This window comes from Nerophis lumbriciformis, linkage group LG16, assembly GCF_033978685.3.
Source record: "Nerophis lumbriciformis linkage group LG16, RoL_Nlum_v2.1, whole genome shotgun sequence".
NCBI classification, from domain to species: Eukaryota; Metazoa; Chordata; class Actinopteri; order Syngnathiformes; family Syngnathidae; genus Nerophis; species Nerophis lumbriciformis.
In genome coordinates this window covers 12,572,099-12,594,685 of record NC_084563.2, presented here as the reverse complement: position 1 = coordinate 12,594,685, position 22,587 = coordinate 12,572,099, and the positions used below count along the sequence as shown (strand labels likewise).

The 22,587-nt window shown below is 39.9% G+C and overlaps 1 protein-coding gene across 2 annotated transcripts in view; it reads left to right on the top strand.

Moving 5' to 3' along the window:
* ppargc1b (peroxisome proliferator-activated receptor gamma, coactivator 1 beta) overlaps positions 1–22,587 on the top strand; it is a 241,653-nt gene that overhangs the window by 196,053 nt on the left and 23,013 nt on the right. For both annotated transcript variants that reach the window (XM_061976634.1, XM_061976633.1), the window contains exon 4: positions 20,008–20,112. In XM_061976634.1, the coding sequence (XP_061832618.1) occupies positions 20,008–20,112 (105 nt within the window). The remainder of the gene's footprint in view (positions 1–20,007; positions 20,113–22,587) is intronic.

Here is a 22,587-nt window from a genome sequence, read left to right as displayed (position 1 = left end):
ACTCATCGTGTAAATAAAAACTTCTTCCTATCGGCGTATTACGGATACGGCAAAAGCAGAAGTCAAACTGATTTGCAGGTGTGTAATTTGTTGTGAGTTTATGCACTGTGTTGGTTTTGTTCTTTGAACAAGGTGATGTTCATGCACGGTTCATTTTGTGCACCAGTAAAAAAACATGGTAACACTTTAGTATGGGGAACATATTCACCATTAATTAGTTGCTTATTAACATGCAAATTAGTAACATATTGGCTCTTAACTAGTCATTATTAAGTACTTATTAATGCCTTATTCGGCATGGCCTTATTATAACCCTAACCCTCTAACCCTGGCCCTAACCCTAACCAAATAACTCTAAATTAAGTCTTTGTTACTTAGAATATGTTCCCCTAGTGTCCAAAAAAACTCTAAATTAAGTCTTTGTTACTTAGAATATGTTCCCCATACTAAAGTGTTACCAAAAACATATAACTTTGTCTTGAATTTGAAAATAAAACATCATTTTATTTTTCACTAAAGAAGGGTTCGGTGAATGCGCATCTGAAACTGGTGGGTTCGGTACCTCCAACAAGGTTAAGAACCACTGATTTAGTTAGTTCAACCATTTTGTTTTCCATTGTGAAAGAGCAGTGAAAGAATTCATATACCGTATTTTTCGGAGTATAAGTCGCACTGGAGTATAAGTCGCATTTTTTGGGGAAATTTATTTGATAAAAGCCAACACCAAGAATAGACATTTGAAAGGCAATTTAAAATAAATAAAGAATAGTGAACAACAGGCTGAATAAGTTTACGTTATATGAGGCATAAATTACCAACTGGTATGTTAACGTAACATATTATGGTAAGAGTCATTCAAATAACTATAACATATAGAACATGCTATACGTTCACCAAACAATCTGTCACTCCTAATCGCTAAATCCCATGAAATCTTATACGTCTAGTCTCTTACGTGAATGAGATAAATAATATTATTTGATATTTTACGCTAATGTGTTAATAATTTCACACATGAGTCGCTCCTGAGTATAAGTCGCACCCCCGGCCAAACTATGAAAAAAACTGCGATGCATAGTCCGAAAAATACGGTAAGTCAGTACCGTATTTTTTGGAGTATAAGTCGCACCGGCGTATAAGTCGCACCTGTCGAAAATGCATAATAAAGACGGAAAAAAACATATATAAGTCGCACTGGAGTATAGGTCGCATTTTTGGGGGAAATGTATTTGATAAAAGCCAACACCAAGAATAGACATTTGAAAGGCAATTTAAAATAAATAAAGAATAGTGAACAACAGGCTGAATAAGTGTACGTTATATGAGGCATAAATAACCAACTGGTATGTTAACGTAACATATTATGGTAAGAGTCATTCAAATAACTATAACATATAGAACATGCTATACGTTTACCAAACAATCTGTCACTCCTAATCACTAAATCCCATGAAATCTTATACGTCTAGCCTCTTACGTGAATGAGATAAATATTATTATTTGATATTTTACGGTAATGTGTTCATAATTTCACACATAAGTCGCTCCTGAGTATAAGTCGCACCCCCGGCCAAACTATGAAAAAAACTGCGACTTATAGTCCGAAAAATACGGTACTTAAAATCAAATCCATTCTGGACGTTGTATTTTTTGTCCGTATGGATGTGAAATGGTCTTAAATTATTTTCAAAATGGTGTTAAAAAATCAAATCAACTTTATTTATTTATTTATTTATTTATAAAGCACATTTAAAATCTACCACAGGGGTAGCCAAAGTGCTGTACAATGGGCAGGTTAAAAGATAATACGAGTACCAAGCAAACACAACACAACACAAACAAAACACGATAAAAAATAAATAAATAAAATAGAATAAATAAAAACATAAAAACAGGTTCACAGCATGTGTATTATGGGGCGCCATTGCAGGATGGATATCACTCAGTGTTAAAAGCCATGGAATAAAAGTATGTTTTTAAGAGAGATTTAAAAACAGGAAGAGAGGAGGCTTGTCTAACACTCAGAGGTAGGTCGTTCCAGAGCTTGGGAGCAGCAGCGGCGAAAGCTCTGTCACCTCTAAGCTTCAGCCTTGTGTCAGGGACCGTCAACAGCAGCTGATCGGCTGATCTTAAGGATCGGGTGGGGCAGTAAGGCTGAAGGAGGTCGGAGAGATAGGTTGGCGCGAGGTTGTTTAGACATTTAAAAACAAATAAAAGGAGTTTAAAATTGATTCGATAACGCACAGGGAGCCAGTGAAGGGACGCTAAAAAAAGTCTTTAAAAATCTTAAATTTGACTCTGCTCTCCGTACCAGCTGTCAAAAGCCGCACAGTTCCAGTTTTCACAATAAAAGTGCTGCTCCATCCACAGCTTGCAGTGCAATATAGCTAATATAGACACTTACATCATGTGTTACTTTCATTATAACACATCTATAAGGCTTTTAATTATTTGCGCCTCTGACAGATTATTTTTTTGTATTTTCGGTCCAACACGGCTCTTTGAACATTTCGAGTTGCAGACCCCTGGTTTAGCCTGACTGTGCACCGTTCTGATGACGGATCACAGAGTGTGGTTTTGGCAGACGCCACTGCTCTCTGCTGCGATAGAACAACAAACGGTAAACACAACATGATTGCCTTTAAGTCAGATGGACGTCTGCGCATTAAACGATCGGCGCGACTAAGTGTGCTCACTCAGATGGTTACGATCAGGCTATCGACTCATCCGACTACATTTCATGAGCTAAAAGCTGCGGACTTACCTCCCCCCAGGAGCTGATCTTGTCATCAGTATTGGAGTTTTTTGGTATATGGACGAGTATGCACTATTGCAATGATGATTTGGTGATCAAAACCGCAGAGTCCGAGCACGTGGTCACGTTTACCCTAGTTCTCTACCCCTTCTTTGACTTTTCACACATAATTGTGGCATGCCTCAGAACCCCCCCCCCCCCCCCCCCCCCCTGTCTCCCCTGGCTGTGACCCTTCTGTTATTCCCCGAAGCAGACTTCCAGGAATTCAACTTGTTTGTCTCTCCTTCCCCGGCACCAGAAAATATATCACCTTCATAGATACAACTATCAGAGCCATGGCTTCCCCAAGATAACACAGCCAGAGAGAAAGCCTGTCGACAAAGATGCTCTTTGTTCCCAATGGCCGGTGCGTTTACAAGGTGCTCGCGGGAATGTCAATTAAGCGAATCGCTGATGGAAGTTCCTCAGGAAAGATTGAAGTTGACCGACCGATAGTGACGACAGCTCGGCCGTTCTTAATGAGCTCGTCAAGCTGTGCACAAAATAACAAATGAGCCTATAGAGGGGCTGCATTCTTCAGACACTTGCTGCATCTCAAAACAAAATAGTTTTAAGAGCCCTACGGCGGTGCTACCTCAACTTAAAGGGGAACTGCATTTCTTGGGAAATTTTGCCTATCGTTCACATTCCTTATGAGGGACAAGTAAACAAAAGTTTAGATTTTTTTGCATTCTAACATGTAAAAATCGCAGGGTTCGTACGGGTGCTTAAAAACCTTGAAAATGCTTGGATTTTAATGTTGTGTTTTCAAGGTTTGAAAAATGCTTGTCAATGATTGGAAATGTTCATCATATTTCTCGGCAGAGAAATATGATGCGTTTTGGACCAGTTGTTCCTCCCAGGGAATTCAAGTCACAAGTCGCTCCCAAGCTCTTTACGACACTTAAAGCTGAGTAGAAAAACCACCAGAGACAGAATCGGTATTTTGTAATATATTTGCAAAGCTTTGCATATATACATTGAGACCAGTCCAGCATAGAACATTCAATTGCGTCGCCAAGATGGTCTGCCCCCCCCCCCGAAAACCCTCTCCCCTCTTAAGTCCCTGGCAGTCATGTCTCTCTAGCCAAAACAAATGCTTATTATCTCTCTCTAACATTCCTCACTTCAAGGTTAAGCACACAGTTTTGCAGACAACCAAAAGACCACATTTGGAAGAAAAACACTAGCTGTTTTGTAATATGAAAAGAACGAAACACTTAAATTCGGATATATGTAAATATCTGCCTCCGACACTCAATAGGCCAATTATAAAATGAAAAAAAAATGAAATAAGTTTCTGTGGAGGGGGGCGTGGCCTGCAGCGAAGTCACCGCCGCGAGCCCGCTCGCCAGAGCCGTCAGGGGGTCGGCCTCTTCTGCCTCAGGTGGTCCGGCCATGTTGGGCGCCAAATTGTGGAAGCTCTCTTCCAGTGGGTCCTCCTGACCACCAAGCATTTCAAGGCGAGCCCGTTTCATTGTTTACAAGACAGCTTTTATTCTTCAGAACAAGTCTTTGGTGCTTTTCAGCAGTCGTCTTTCGGTCAATGTTCGTTGTGCTCTCACTCTCCCCCAGCTCCAACAACGTCTCTCCTCCCGGTTGCTGCTTATACAGAGCGACAGGTGAGGTGGGCCATCTACGCACCTGTCGCTGAGTTTGAGGCCGGTCCTGGCACACCCCGGTTCGCCTCAGGCCCGCAGGCCACGCCCCCCTCCACAGTTTTCTTAAAAATTAAAACTACATGCTTGATCTGTTGGCTTTGCACGAGCCCTTACATTAGGTTGTGTCGCCCCCAAGAGGACAGTGGTGCATCAGTCCATTATGCCGGGAGGTTGTCGTTTTAATGAACACTGGATGGAAAATGACAAATACAAACTTTGGATAAAACGTGGACCAAATACATGTGTAGCCTACTTTCGCAATGGGAGAGTCAGCTCTCTAGAGTCATATGAAACCTATCCATCCAACCGGAAAATACGGTACTTTATAAAAACGAGTATAGTTGTTAGTACTACATGCATGTTTTGTTTTTTAATACAATATTTGTTTTATCTAAAAGTTTGTTTTCTTATTAAAAGGCATGTTACATGTTAAATTTGTGCATTTAAATAAATATATATTTGAATTGTTTTCAATTGGAGACGTTGATTTAAGTTAATTAAGAACCAATAAGTAACCCTTAAGTTGAGATACTTATATGTATTGTAGTTTCTCAATGTCTTGGAGTAGAAAATGTTTAGCAGAGAACCTTTAAGTGTTAAAGATGTGTGCAAATAATTGTTGGTCCTTCAGTAGGTAGCACACAGGGTGCTGCACACACATAATGTAGGTAAACGTGTATACAGGGTGCTAAATGCCATGGTGGTATTTTCTAGTCCAAAACGACGAGTCAGCAATTACGAGAGACGCCATCTTTGACGCAATGTTGCAAAAACAAAGGCGCCCGTCGTACGTGACCGCCCGGCCCCCGCTTGACTTTAACGAAGCCCCCCGTCCGTCCGTCCGTCCGTCCGTCCGTCAGTCGATAAGCGGGCTGGTTCATCATTAATCCGTCTTTGTCCACTCAGGAGACCCCGAAGGTCAACGTCAGCACACGTCTGCCTGCTGAGAGAGAAAATAGGAAGCGAAAGAAGAAATGATTAAACAAGTCCACAAAGTCACTGCACTCATGCTTGAAGTCCTCAAGTTTGGAATGTTCTTAAAGTCCTTCATTGGTCATGGGGACGTCAATGAAACAAGCAAACATTCATAAAATTGCAGAAACTATAGTTTAATATTTTTTTAAATTAACGTGAAAAGTTGTTAATTGAACAGGAAAACAATATTTAACTAAAAAAGTTTGGGGAAATATGTTTATTCCAATATTTAGGGCAAGATCAGATTTACTATAGGTCCCTCTGCTGGTATGAATAAGAACTACAGATGAACTAATGAACACATTCTTGTGTGTTTCTAATTAGGTGCATGTCATTTGTTAGAAATTAGCTTGAATAGATTGGTAATTACCGCAATTATCCAGGGACAAATAAAGGCTCCAAATAAATAAATGCTGATGAATATTCGAACCAATTTAACCGTGAAATGCGTCGACTTTTATTGCCTTTTGAAGTCATGGATTTGATTGTGAGATGTAGGACTGGCACAGATAGACACATCTGAGCAGACAGGATGTATTGTAGATATTTATATTTTGTTTGCATGAGCGTTTAAAAATAATTTGACCTGTTTCAAACTTTCCATAAAATTGATACATTACTCAAAAGCCGCTATTTTTTAAAAGTTTTTCCGTGCACTGGTCATGTGACGGTCAGGGTTTGTTGTCGTGTCCGTCATCCTTTCAGTTTGTTCACCCTGCCGTGCGTTTGTGGCCTCATTAGTGCGTCCTCGTTTGTTTTTCTCTTGTGTTCTAACTCAGGGCTTCTCAAACGTACCACCCGAGAAAACACTTGACGACCGAACATTAAAATACAGTAGCGTAGTAGGCCTAAATATTCATCAAAAACAAGGCAGAGGTTTAATTTATCAAGTATATTTTATATTTTTGGCCACTGTAACATTACCGCATTTTCCAGACTTTATAGCGCTCCGGTAAATAAGCCACACCCACCACATTTTTTTTTAGCTGCAGATATATACGTTGCGAAATTAGTTATTACCACAGGAATATTTTGTAAATCGGCAGGTTGTAAGTTCAAACCCCGGCCGAGTCATACCAAAGACTCCAAAGATGGGGCCCATTACCTCCCTGCTTGGCACTCAGCATCAAGGGTTGGAATTGGGGGTTAAATCACCAAAATAATTCCCGAGCGCGGCCAGCGCTGCTGCTCACTGCTCCCCTCACATGGGCCAAATGCAGAGAGTCATTTCACCACACCTAGTGTGTGTGTGACTATCAGTGGTACTTTAACTTTAAATCTTTATTTACATACCCTCATTATTTCCATACGGTGCCTGTAAAACGGCAGTAAAACGGCTGATCAAACAAAACAGAAGTCATCATCATGGACACACTAGCTGCGGAAGCTAGCTCTTCAATCAGCTAACAGACTCAATAACTCCACGGTGACGTCTTGGTGATTTTACTGAGGCATTCGTGAAACTGAAACAATATAAAAAGAAAGCCATTGTAAGTTAATAATACTAACACAGACACTTGTAAACGTGTTAGTATATTAGCTAATGCTAACGACGCTAGCTTCATTACGATAGTGCGTGCAAATATATATGAAAACACTCCTACAGACATCACACATGGGACGCTTTTAGTTATATTGTAAATCTTACAAACGTTGCTCGGAGTGATGAATGAAGAATCCATACGAGTAGAAACGCTATGGATGGCTAGAAGACGGAATGGCTCTTCTATTTCCGGTTCAAAGCTCTAAAAAAAAAAGAGGACTGAAACAATACAAAAATAATGCCATTGTAAGTTAATAATACTAACACAGGCACCTGTAAACATGTTAGCATTTTAGCTAATGCTAACGCCGCTAGCTTGATTACATTACGATAGCACGTACAAATATGCATGAAAACACTAAATCGTCCCAAGTGTGATGTCTGTAGGAGTAAGTATAAACGGTTTTAGTTATATTGTAAAACTTACACACGTTACTTGGAGTGATGAAGAATCCATACGAGTATAAACGCTATGGATGGCTAGAAGACAGAATGGCCCTTCTACTTCCGGTTGAAAGCTCAAAAAAAAAAAAAAAGGGTACTGAAACAATACAAAAAGGATGCCATTGTAAGTTAATAATACTAACACAGACACTTGTAAACGTGTTAGCATATTAGCTAATGCTAACGACGCTAGCTTGATTACATTACGATAGCACGTACAAATATGCATGAAAACACTCCTACAGACATCACAAAGGGGACGGTTTAGTAAGTATAAACATTTTTAGTTATATTGTAAAACTTACACGTTACTTGGAGTGAGGAAGAATCCGTACGGGTAGAAACGCTATGGATGGCTAGAAGAAGGAACATGGTAAATGGGTTATACTTGTATAGCGCTTTTCTACCTTCAAGTACTCAAAGCGCTTTGACACTATTTCCACATTCACTCAAACTCAACTCAACCCATTCACACACACATTCACACACTGATGACGGGAGCTGCCATGCAAGGCGCTAACCACGAGCAAGGTTGAAGTGTCTTGCTCAAGGACATAACGGACATGACAAAGTTGGTAGAAGGTGGGGCTCGAACCAGGAACCCTCAGGTTGCTGACACGGCCACTCTCGTCCCCCGTCACATCACTTCTACTTCCATTTGACTCTCCCAACCGCGCCACGTCGTCCCTCGTCACATCACTACTTACATTTGAAAGCAACAGATGGAAGTGCAGTGAGCAAACGCCCCCAAAAGATGGCGACATAGCATAAACAATAATAAACCTTTTTAGTGTCTTTGCTTGGTTTTCTTGGAGAAAGAAATCCACAAATTAGCTGCACTGTTTTATAAGCCGCAGGGTTCAAAGCGTAGGACAAAAGTAGCAGCTTGTAGTCCGGAATTTACAGTACACACAGTTAAATCTTTAATTAGGTGATTATTAGATGGAGCACAGTTTGAGAATCAGTGGTGTGACTCATCTCCCTGCCATCCCTGTGTTTTCTTCTGTGGGTCTGCACATGCACCCCCTCATCCCCCTCCTCCTATTGGTCCGTGTGCGGCGGACACAAGGCCTCCATTGAGGGTCGTGGAGGAAGTCAGACGCTGTTTGAGTGGACCAGATGCGGACCTTCAGGCTCCTCAATGGGCCTACTAAAAGACGCATCATCAAGTTGGCTCGCCCACAAAAGAGGCGAGGGAGCCCCATTAGCATCCCCATCAGTCATCTGACCCAGAAACCACTTTGGGATTTTGCTCTCTCGGCTGATAATCTTCTACTAATTAGACAGTGCGCACTAATACACAGGATATCCCAAATATGGGCATGCAGGTTTATACTTTGCTGTATCAATTATCACACAATTGCTGTGTTTTTGTGTGCAAATCATGAGTCACCGCTGCAATTCCACCCAGTTTGTTTGATGGGGAGACGCTCACTTGTCATTTATCTCGCCGTAATGTCACCTTGTCATAAAGATGCTAAGTAAAAAGCCCATAAAGGCGTATGCATTTCTCAACATAAATTTGAATTAGTCGCTTCTTGTGTGCCTTCTCTAATGGCCGAACATTTGGTGTGGTTTTATGTGCACGTGTATTTATGTATCATCTTTTCAGCAAATTACGCTATTTACTTATGAGTCGTATTAGTGATAGACATGGGACTACTTTAAAGGGGAACTGCACTTTTGTATTGCCTATCATTCACAATCTTTATGTGACACATATGTCCTTTTTGTATGTGTTCTAACTTGTGAGTACAGTATTTTCCGGTATATAAGCCTCACCCACAAAATTTTAGGGAAAACATTTTTTTTTCCATATATTAGCTGCAACGACGCAAATATATATGACAACACTCTTACAGACGTCACACAAAGGGACGGTTTTAGTTATATTGTAAAACTTACAAACGTTTCTCGGAGTGATGAATGAAGAATCCATACGAATAGAAACGCTATGGACGGTTAGAACGGTGTTTTTCAACCAAGGCACAGTTTTTGCGTGGAAAAAATCCGGAGGCACACCACCAGCAAAAATCATTAAAAAAAACAAATTCAGTTGACAGTAAAAAATCGTTGTCGCAATTGTTGGATATGACTTTCGAAAGGGACAAGGGTAGAAGATTGATGGATGGACTTTAAACCATAACCAAGCATGTATCACTATAGCTCTTGTCTCAAAGTAGGTGTAGTGTCACCACCTGTCACATCACGCCCTGACTTATTTGGACTTTTTTGCTGTTTTCCTGTGTGTAGTGTTTTAGTTCTTGACTTGCGCTCTTATTTTGGTGGCTTTTTCTCTTTTTTTTGGTATTTTCCTGTTGCAGTTTCATGTCTTCCTTTTGAGCGATATTTCCCACATCTACTTTGTTTTAGCAATATTTCAGTTGTTTTTATCCTTCTTTGTGGGGACATTGTTGATTGTCATGTCATGTTCGGATGTACATTGTGGACGCTGTCTTTGCTCCACAGTAAGTCTTTGCTGTTGTCCAGCATTCTGTTTTTATTTACTTTGCAGCCAGTTCAGTTGTAGTTTCGTCCTGCATAGCCTTCCCTAAGCTTCAATGCCTTTTCTTAGGGGCACTCACCTTTTGTATATTTTTGGTTTAAGCATAAGACACCTTTTTACCTGCACACTGCCTCTAGCTGTTTCCGACATCTACAAAGCAATTAGCTACCGGCTGCCACCTACTGATATGGAAGAGTATTAAACGGTTACTCTGCCGAGCTCTCAACAGCACCGACACTCAACAACAATGGCTTTTTTTGCCGATATCGTCCAACTCTTAATTACCGATTCCAATATCAACCGATACCAATATATACAGTCGTGGAATTAACACATTATTATGCCTAATTTTGTTGTGATGCCCCGCTGGATGCATTAAACAATGTAACAAGGTTTTCCTAAATAAATCAACTCAACTTATGGAAAAAAAATGCCAACATGGCACTGCCATATTTATTATTGAAGTCACAAAGTGCATTCTTTTTTTTAACATGCCTCAAAACAGCAGCTTGGAATTTGGGACATGCTCTCCCTGAGATAATCCTGATACCCACTACAACTATGGGAAATACTACACTTTGACTTTCACAAAGTGCATTATTTTTTTTAAACATGCCTCAAAACAACAGCTACAAAAACAATGAAGGCACACAGCTTCAGTCTAGGGCAGTGGTTCTTAACCTGGGTTCGATCGAACTCTAGGGGTTCGGTGAGTCGGCCTCAGGGGTTCGGCGGAGGTCAAAACACACCCGACTCCTCGTGTAAATACAAACTTCTCCCTATCGGCGTATTACGGATACGGCAACAGCTGACTGGTTCGCAGTTGTGTAATTAGTTGTGAGTTTATGCACTGTGTTGGTTTTGTTCTTTGAACAAGGTGATGTTCATGCACAGTTCATTTTGTGCACCAGTAAAACAACATGGTAACACTTTAGTATGGAGAACATATTCACCATTAATTAGTTGCTTATTAACATGCAAATTAGTAACATATTGGCTCTTAACTAGTCATTATTAAGTACTTATTAATGCCTTATTCGGCATGGCCTTATTATAACCCTAACCCTCTAACCTTGGTCTTTATTACTTAGAATATGTTCCCCTAGTGTCCAAAATAACTCTAAATTAAGTTCTTGTTACTTAGAATATGTTCCCCATACTAAAGTGTTACCAAAAACATAACTTTGTCTTGAATTTGAAAAAAAATGTTTTTTTAATTTCACTAAAGAAGGTGAATGCGCATATGAAACTGGTGGGGTTTGGTACCTCCAACAAGGTTAAGAACCACTGGTCTAGGGTATACTAGAGCAGTGGTTCTCAACCTTTTTTCAGTGATGTACCCCCTGTGAACATTTTTTTAATTCAAGTACCCCCTTATCAGAGCAAAGCATTTTTGGTTGAAAAAAAAGAGATAAAGAAGTAAAATTTTGCACTATGTCATCAGTTTCTGATTTAGTAAATTGTATAACAGTGCAAAATATTGTTATTTTGTAGTGGACTTTTTTGAACTATTTGGAAAAAAAGATATACAAATAACTAAAATCTTGTTGAAAAATAAACAAGCGATTCAATTATAAATAAAGATTTCTACACATAGAAGTAATCATCAACTTAAAGTGCCCTCTTTGGGGATTGTAATAGATATCCATCGGGATTCATGAACTTAATTCTAAACATTTCTTCACAAAAAAAGAACATACACCAATATTTATGGAACATGTCCACAAAAAATGTAGCTGTCAACACTGAATATTGCATTGTTGCATTTCTTTTCACAGTTCTTTTTGACAGACATTTTAGTGAGGGTCAAACCATCATGGCATGGGGGAAACTCTGGGTTTATGGTAATTAATGGAATAGCCTACTTGATTTGATGTTCAGTTTATGAACTTACATTCATATTTTGTTGAAGTATTATTCAATAAATATATTTATAAAGGATTTTTGAATTGTTGCTATTTTTAGAATATTTAAAAAAAAATCTCACGTACCCCTTGGCATAGCTTCAAGTACCCCCAGGGGTACGCGCACCCCCATTTGAGAACCACTGTACTAGAGTAATAAAGTAAACAATAACATAGTCCTCCTTTAGTGCAAGACTACCTGGCATACTGTATAACAGGGAATTATAAACTGGGCTCACATCCATCTTCCGCTTGTATTCATCGTGTATCTCCTTATGATTCTTGAAGAGGTGGGAGATTTAATTGCTCGTATTAAACAAAGACGTCTTTGTTCCTCCTCACATAACCAACTTTTTGCAGTAATTGCAAATTGCTAGTTTTTTATCCGTCAGACACACTTTAAAATAATCCCAAACCATAGACATGGTGTCGTTAGTCAGTCACCGAGCGAGCTTGCTTGTTAGCCACGGCAGGCCGATATTATCGGACATCTAAATGTAAATAAATATTGAGTAAATAATTCATTTCGAAACATATATATCTGCGGCTAATATATGGGGGGAAAAAATGTTTCCTTTTAAATTTAGGGGGTTCGGCTTATATACTGGTGCGCTCTAAAGTTCGGAAAATATGATATTATTCTTAATGAGGACTAGGGATGTCCGATAACGGCTTTTTGCCGATATCCAATATTCCGATATTGTCCAACTCTTTAATTACCAATACCGATATCAACCGATACCGATATATACAGTCGTGGAATTAACACATTATTATGCCTAATTTGGACAACCAGGTATGGTGAAGATAAGGTCCTTTTAAAAAAAAATTAATAACATAAAATAAGATAAATAAATTAAAAACATTTTCTTGAATAAAAAAGAAAGTAAAACAATATAAAAACAGTTACTTAGAAACTAGTAATTAATGAAAATTAGTAAAAATTAACTGTTAAAGGTTAGTACTATTAGTGGACCATCATGTGTGCTTACGGACTGTATCCCTTGCAGACTGTATTGATATATATTGATATATAATGTAGGAACCAGAATATTAATAACAGAAAGAAACAACCCTTTTGTGTGAATGAGTGTAAATGGGTGAGGTAGTTTTTTTGGGTTGGTGCACTAATTGTAAGTGTATCTTGTGTTTTTTATGTTGATTTAATAATTTAAAAAAACCAAAAAACATACCGATAATTTCTGATATTACACTTTAAAGCATTTATTTTAAAAAATAAAATAAAATAAAATAAGATAAATAAATTAAAAACATTTTCTTGAATAAAAAAGAAAGTAAAACAATATAAAAACAGTTACATAGAAACTAGTAATTAATTAATTAATTAATTAATTAACCTACTCAGTGGCCTAGTGGTTAGAGTGTCCGCCCTGAGATCGGTAGGTTGTGAGTTCAAACCCCGGCCGAGTCATACCAAAGACTATAAAAATGGGACCCATTACCTCCCTGCTTGGCACTCAGCATCAAGGGTTGGAATTGGGGGTTAAATCACCAAAAATGATTCCCGGCGCAGCACCGCTGCTGCCCACTGCTCCCCTCACCTCCCAGGGGGTGAACAAGGGGATGGGTCGAATGCAGAGGACAAATTTCACCACACCTCGTGTGTGTGTGACAATCATGGGGACTTTAACTTTAACTTTAATGAAAATTAGTAAAATTAACTGTTAAAGGTTAGTACTATTAGTGGACCATCATGTGTGCTTACGGACTGTATCCCTTGCAGACTGTATTGATATATATTGATATATAATGTAGGAACCAGAATATTAATAACAGAAAGAAACAACCCTTTTGTGTGAATGAGTGTAAATGGGGGAGGTAGTTTTTTTGGGTTGGTGCACTAATTGTAAGTGTATCTTGTGTTTTTTATGTTAATTTAATAAAATTTAAAAAAACGATACCGATAATAAAAAAACTGATACCGATAATTTCCAATATTACATTTTAAAGCATTTATCGGCCGATGATATCGGCAGGCCGATATTATCGGACATCTCTCTAATGAGGACCTTTTTTGACTTTGACGGGACTCTGATACTGCGGAGAGGCTGGGCATGTTTTCGAGGGCCGCCTCCAAAATGGCTGCCCCAGGAAGAGAAAACCTACATCCTCCCACATCTGTACGTCCTCCTGCGTCCCTCCCACCTCTGCCCCCGGTCCCTGTAGCAAAACCACGCCGGGCTTAGCGAGGGATTTTCTCCCTAAGCTGATTTCAATCAGATGATAGCGGTGTCATGAATGCAGCCAGCTGAATGAACGGATGGAGCGCAATGAGAAACGATTTGGGTAATATCCTTTTGAAAGGCAATACCCATGGGGGGTCGGGGGGGGTTCTCACAGTGTTTGTTTGCATGCACACATTTACCACACCGTCTGAAAAAGTGTCCTGACCTTTTGCGTGACGTGGTGGAGTCTTAAAATGTCAAAGATGTCAAAGTATTGAACATACTTGCGTAGTCAAAAGACTTGTATGTATGCAAGTGCTTATTGGAATGGGTGTCATCGCCAACTAGTGGTGAGGCATGCACACGACACTCTTTGCACATTTTTTGTTTTTGTACTACCAACAATGCAACGTGTTGTCTTGTACCGTATTTTCCGGACTATAAGGCGCACTTAAAATCCTTTTATTCCCTCAAAACTCGACAGTGCACCTTATAATGCCTAATGTACGGAATAATTCTGGTTTTGCTCACCGACCTCGAAGCAATTTTATTTGGTACATGGTGTAATGACAAGTGTGACCAGTAGATGGCAGTCAAACATAAGACTCAGGTAAACAACACCAACATTTTATATGTTCCATTGAAAATATAGAACATTACACACGGCGCTCAAAAATCTATCAAAATATTTTAGTATGATTTTGATTTGAATTGAAATATTTATTTCAAACCTGCACAGTACAACACTTTTTTTTTTACATCTTGGCAGAGACATTTGTGCAAGGCTTGAAAAAGGGTTGGATGAAGCAGATGCTTATAATATCCCAACCCCTATCAATCATTCCACATTTAACATAAACAGTATAATACAAGAACAATACCATACAAACAAAAACAAGAAAAACTCCTGTACGCTAACAATACAATAGTACCAGTGTTACTATGAGACAAGACGAGACAAAACACTTTTAGTAAGCTATGAAGCCGCACCGCCTGATGGATTGTACTGTCATACTTGCCAACCCTCCCGGATTTTCCGGGAGACTCCCGAAATTCAGCGCCTCTCCCGAAAACCTCCCTGGACAAATTTTCTCCCGAAAATCTCCCGAAATTCAGGCGGACCTGAGTGACGTGTCAACAGCCTGTTTTCACATCCACTTTCCCACAATATAAACAGCGTTCCTGCCCAATCATGAGGGCGAGTTATTGGTTTCTTATGTGGGTTTATTGTTAGGCAGTTTCATTAACGTCCTCCCAGCGCGGCAACAACACACAACAACAGCAGTCACGTTTTCGTCTACCGTAAAGCAGTTCGTCTGCCGTAAACAGCAATGTTGTGACACTCTTAAACAGGACAATACTGCCATCTACTGTACATGCATATGTGACAATAACATCTACGGCTTTTAGAGAGTGCAGTGCACAACTGCGCACACAACAAGGAGACGAAGCAGAATGCATCATCAGAGAGGGTGTTCAGCATTGTCAGAAAAATAGTGACAGAGAATAGAACAAGGATGGACAATTCAACCCTTAACTCAACAATGAGTAGATGAGTGTTATGTGTGTGTATATGTGTAAATAAATGAACACTGTAATTCAAGTATTTCTCTTATATATATAATATATATATATATATATATATATATATATAATGTATGTATGTATGTATATGTATGTATGTATGTATGTATATATATGTATGTATGTGTGTATATATATATGTATGTATATATATATACATACATATGTATATACTGTATATATGTGGGTATATATATGTGACCATATGTGGGTAACCCTCCCCCCTAGAGGGGGGGGGGGGGGGTTACCCACATATGCGGTCCTCTCCAAGGTTTCTCATAGTCATTCACATCGACGTCCCACTGGGGTGAGTTTTTCCTTGCCCTTATGTGGGCTTTGTACCGAGGATGTCGTTGTGGCTTGTGCAGCCCTTTGAGACACTTGTGATTTAGGGCTATATAAATAAACATTGATTGATTGATATATATATATGTATATATATATATATATATGAAATACTTGACTTGGTGAATTCTATACTCCTCCTCTAGCTGTAAATATACTCCTCCCCTCCCGAAATCGGAGGTCTCAAGGTTGGCAAGTATGTGTACTGTGCTTCAACATACAGGTATTATTATGGTGTGTGTATAATGTAAGCCATATCTGGCGTTTTGTTTTGCAATATTATGCAAAAGCAACTTTTCTTACATTCTGGTACCTGCTGATCTGTATTTGGGATCTGCATAAGTCCTGAAAAATTGCGCGCGTCCGCCTTTGTAGTCCGTGACGACCCCGTAGTCGATGAGCTTCTTCTTTTTCTCTATCTTCTTGTTATGGGACATTCATCCTCCGCTGTTGCCATTTCTAATATAAAGTAAAGTTCTTACTTATATCTGTCAGTAAACTCCCCATGAAAGCGCTAAAACATACCGGTGTAGTGAGTTTATATTATTTACTCAAGGAACTTTAGTCATTAGAGTTTCGGTCGGACGGTTTTTCACGGGACATATTTCCGGTGTTGTTGTTTCCGGATGAGGAGATGCTGCTCCGTTATTGATTGATGTAAAGTCTGAATGTCATTAAAACAGTTAGCTCCATCTTTTGACACTTCTTCCACTCCCGTCCTTGCACGCTACACCGCTACAACAAAGATGACGGGGGAGAAGATGCTGCCGAAGGTGAGCCACGTAAATAAGACGTAAAAAACGGCGCATCCGGAAGCGACTGTCAGAAAGCGGCTTGAAGATGATCTGTAAAACATCATCTGTGCAACATTTTGACCAAAGAACCACCATTACATGTTATGTAGACCACAAGGAAGTCTTTTACATCTAGAAAAAAACAATAATAATATGACTCCTTTAATGCGCCCTAAAATAGACCATTCATCTGCAGTGCGCCCTATGGTCTGGATAATACGGTAACTTTAAGCATTAATAATCATTTGCAATGTTCTATAAAAGCCACCGTGGATATTCTTATCGTTAGAATGCGTCCCCGGCCCACAAAATGGCCCCCAGACCACACTTTGGACCCTCCGGCTTTAGAATGAGCGGTCAGACGTGAATAAATGCCAAGAGATGGCCAACAAATGTGAGCTAAAAGGTGTAAAATGGTGAGTGAGAACGCATTGGAGTGATGAGTGGAATGGAGAAGAAGGTGTAGCGTCCATGTAGCCGTCAGTAGATGCTTGAAGGCCAGAGATTTAATAAGAAGGTGTCGTGTAGCTGTCAGCTCCACTGATAAACGTGATAAATGTACAGAAACACTACCACACGCCCTTCTCTCGCTCCATGGAGCATCCGCCGCATCAGGAGAGCGCGTGCATTGGAAAGGAGAATTAAACGTATCACATCGATATCACATCACTGTAGTGCAGCTTTGCACGGTTCAAGGATTGTTTCCACTGCAGCCCGCATTGAAAAACAGAACATGGTGCACATCCCTACATTCAAATCCACAGTCTGAAATGGTTTTTTTTTTCCTCTTTTTTCCAATTGGAAATATAGGAATTGTCAGGATAAACCTCAAGTAATGAACAGACTGTCCCTAAAACCTGGGCAAATAAAACTGTCCGTATATACATATTTGTGTAATGTTTTATTTCATTCATAATTAATAAAAAATAAACAAATTAAATGATAGATTATTTGTAACAGATTTATCATTTAATTATTTATCAAATTTTAATTTAATTAAATGTATTTATAGTATATGTATTACAATAAAACGTGTGTATGAATATATCTATGTTTATATGTTATTATATATATACTATATACATACACAGACATTCGCAAATGTGTTAGCATACTAGCTAATACTAACGACGTCATCGTCATGGACCCACTAGCTGCATAAGCTAGCTCTCCAACCAGCTAAAGAGATTCAGTAAGTCCACGGAGACTTTTTGGTGAATTTACTGAGAACTATGTGGAACTAAAACCATTTGAAAAGAATGCCATGAAGTCAGTTAATACTGACACAGGCACTCGTAAACGTGTTAGCATATTAGCTAATGCTAACGACGCTAGCTTGATTACATTACAATAGCACGTACAAATACGCATGAAAACACTTCTACAGACATCACATATGGGACGGTTTAGTAAGTAAGAATTGTTTTAGTTATATTGTAAAACTTAGAAATGTTGCTTGGATTGATGAACGGAAAATCTGTATATATATATATATGTGTATGTGTGTATGTGTGTATGTATGTGTATATATATATATGTATATATATATATATATATATATGTATATATATATGTGTGTATATATATGTATATATATATATATATGTATATATATATATATATGTGTGTATATATGTATATATATGTATATGTGTATATATATATGTATATATATATATATATATATAAGTGTGTGTATATATATATATATATATAAGTGTGTGTATATATATATATATATATATATATATATGTAATATCGGCAGTCCGATATTATCGGCCGATAAATGCTTTAAAATGTAATATCGTAAATTATCGGTATCGGTTTCAAAATCCATCCATCTCCATCCATCTTCTTCCGCTTATCCGAGGTCGGGTCGCGGGGGCAGCAGCCTAAGCAGGGAAGCCCAGACTTCCCTCTCCCCAGCCACTTCGTCCAGCTCTTCCTGTGGGACCCCGAGGCGTTCCCAGGCCAGCCGGGAGACATAGTCTTCCCAACGTGTCCTGGGTCTTCCCCGCGGCCTCCTACCGGTCGGACGTGCCCTAAACACCTCCCTAGGGAGGCGTTCGGGTGGCATCCTGACCAGATGCCCGAACCACCTCATCTGGCTCCTCTCGATGTGGAGGAGCAGCGGCTTTACTTTGAGCTCCCCCCGGATGGCAGAGCTTCTCACCCTATCTCTAAGGGAGAGACCCGCCACCCGGCGGAGGAAACTCATTTCAGCCGCTTGTACCCGTGATCTTGTCCTTTCGGTCATAACCCAAAGCTCATGACCATAGGTGAGGATGGGAACGTAGATCGACCGGTAAATTGAGAGCTTTGCCTTCCGGCTCAGCTCCTTCACCACAACGGATCGATACAGCGTCCGCATTACTGAAGACGCCGCACCGATCCGCCTGTCGATCTCACGATCCACTCTTCCCCCACTCGTGAACAAGACTCCGAGGTACTTGAACAAAATTATCGGTATCAAAAAGTAAAATTTATGACTTTTTAAAACGCCGCTGTACGGAGTGGTACACGGACGTAGGGAGAAGTACAGAGCGCCAATAAACCTTAAAGGCACTGCCTTTGCGTGCCGGCCCAATCACATAATATCTACGGCTTTTCACACACACAAGTGAATGCAGGCATACTTGGTCAACAGCCATTCAGGTCACACCGAGGGTGGCCGAATAAACAACTTTAACACTGTTACAAATATGCGCCACACTGTGAACCCACACCAAACAAGAATGACAAACACATTTCGGGAGAACATCCGCACCGTAACACAACATAAACACAACAGAACAAATACCCAGAATCCCTTGCAGCACTAACTCTTCCGGGACGCTACAATGTACACCCCCCCCCCATTACCCCCTACCCAAACCCCGCCCACCTCAACCTCCTCATGCTCTCTCAGGGAGAGCATGTCCTAAATTCCAAGCTGCTGTTTTGAGGCATGTTAAAAAAAAAAGAATGCACTTTGTGACTTCAATAATAAATATGGCAGTGCCATGTTGGCATTTTTTTCCATAAGTTGAGTTGATTTATTTTGGAAAACCTTGTTACATTGTTTAATGCATCCAGCGGGGCATCACAACAAAATTAGGCATAATAATGTGTTAATTCCACGACTGTATATATCGGTATCGGTATTTAAGAGTTGGACAATATCGGATATCGGCAAAAAAGCCATTATCGGACATCTCTAATAATGTCCGTTATGTCATGTGATCAATTCCTCACAAGCTCAAGTTTGATATCTTCTTCTTTTCTTGCTAGCTGGAGAAACTCCTGCTGACTCCGCCCAACGTGCCCGCGGGGAAAGATGGGCATCGCTATAGCAACAAAGGATGGCGCCTGCGGCCTGCGCGACCCCAGGCGAAGGTGAGGAATCCGACTCGGTGTGACAGGTGCACTAATTGACACACAAACACCAGCTTTAGGGAGTCTGGTCAGGTCCACAGAGATGTTTTCAGACCGCCGACGCTCGCTTTTTGTTGTTCCTGAGGCGCTTCTATTAAATAAACTGTCTGGGGAGACTTTTAGCATCATTGCCTTTCAGTTCAATTGTCGTCTGAGAGGCTTGGTCTCGAAATGATGGCGAATGCACTGAAACCCTCTCTTTGAATTCAGGGCACGGCCGAGCTGAGCGCGTGAGCCTCGTCTTTATACGCTGTTCCAACCCGGCGTTCAGTGCTCAGGAACAACAAAGGCCTTTCAAAAGCCAGACGTCTCATTTCACGCCACAATCTGCCGAGAAAGTGTGACTCGGCGGCTGCTAGCTCGGCGCTCGCCGATCGTGGCGGCGCTCGTTCATCTTGTCGCGATGTAAAACACTGCGAGTCTCCTTATCGGGGCTATCCATCACCCGCCATGTTGGACGCGTGTGAGTTTGAAGGGGGTTGGACTCGAGTAGTACGGTATACCAGTGTTAGTATAGTACTGCGATACTAATGAATCATATTCAGTACTATACTGCCTCTGAAAAGTACCGGTCCCCCACCCCCCTGCACCCCCGTCGTCGTCACGTGGTGTCATTTCTGGTTTACGAGCATGTTCGGCAGCACACAATCACAGAGTACTTACAAGCAGACACAGTGTGTAGACAGAAAAATGAGAACGGACGCATTTGGCTTAAAAACTAACAATAAAGGTGAAGTTATAACACTGAAACGCCCTCAGGAAGAGGTGCTTTAAGACATGGCTAGCTAGTTAGCGGCTAAAGTTCAGCCGCTGTCGGCAGTGTTTTAGCGACTTCTAAATCACTAATCCTGGTCTCAATGGCGACAAATAAAGTAAGTTTCTTACAAGTATCACCCCTGCAGGACGAGGAATAGCTAAACATGCTTCACTACACACCGTAGCTCACCGGCGTCACGATGTAAACAAACGCCTTTGGTGGATCTACACCTGACATCCACTGTAATGATACCAAGTACAGGAGTGATACTACTATGATTACGTCAATATTTCTTGGCATCACAACATCTTCTTTCGTTTTTTTAAAATGTATATTATGTTTATAAAGTCAGGAAATATGTCCCTGGACACATGAGGACTTTGAATATGACCAATGTATGATCCTGTAACGACTTGGTATCGGATTGATACCTAAATTTGTGGTATCATCCAAAACTAATGTAAAGTATCAAACAACAGAAGAATAAGTGATTATTACATTTGAACAGAAGTGTAGATAGAACATGTTAAAAGAGAAAGTAAGCCGATATTAACAGTAAATGAACAAGTAGATTAATAATTCATTTTCTACCACTTGTCCTTAATAATGTTGACAAAATAATAGGTAGATAAATGACACAATATGTTACTGCATATGTCAGCAGACTAATTAGGAACCTTTGTTTGTTTACTTACTACTAAAATACAAGTTTGTCTTGTATATTCACTATTTTATTTAAGGACAAACTTGCAATAAGAAACATATGTTTAATGTACCCTAAGATTTTTTTTGTTCAAAAAAAGCCAATGCCATTTTTTGTGGTCCCCTTTATTTAGAAAAATACCGAAAAGTATCAAAATAATTTTGGTTCCGGTACCAAAGTATTGGTATCGGAACAACACTAGACTCGCTATGGAAGGGGAGAAGACACTGTCAGAGTGGAGGCACGTAAATAAGACCGCCCACAAAACGGTGCATCCTAAAAAGACTGTCAGAAAGCGGCTTGAAGATGATCTGTAAAACATAATCTATGCAAAATTTTGACCAAAGAACCACCATTATATGTTATGTAGACCACAAGGGAGTGCTTACATGTAAACAAATACATAATATGACCCTTTAAAAAAAATTCATGTGCATCTACACATGTCACTGCATATGTCAGCAAACTAAATTAGGAGCCTTTGTTTGTTTACTTACTAATAAAAGACAAGTTGTCTTGTGTGTTCACGAGGTTGGAGTTATTTTTTGTGCTAAGCTCGAACAGTTTGCTCAGGGACCCCTAAAATACATTCTCATCCTTTTGTGGCTTTTCCAAGCGCTAGTAGTTAAATGAGTTAGTCTTTCAGGACAAGTGGAGACCAGGTGTCAGAGTGCAGTAGCAGTACTGGCCTCCAGAGGGCAGTTTTAATGGATGGGCGGGGCTTAAAGATATTACGATTTTTCACTCTACATGTAAAACACTTCCTCGTGGTCTACATAACATGTAATGCTGGTTCTTTGGTCAAAAATTATGTTTTCAAGCTTCTCTCTGACCGTCTCTTCAAGATGCGCCTTTTTGTGGGTGGTCTTATTTACGTACCTCCACTTTGACAGCCTCTTCTCCCCGCCATTTTTGTTGTAGCTTTTACCACTTCCATAGCAAGTCTACTGACAGATATAAATTTGAATCATATGCT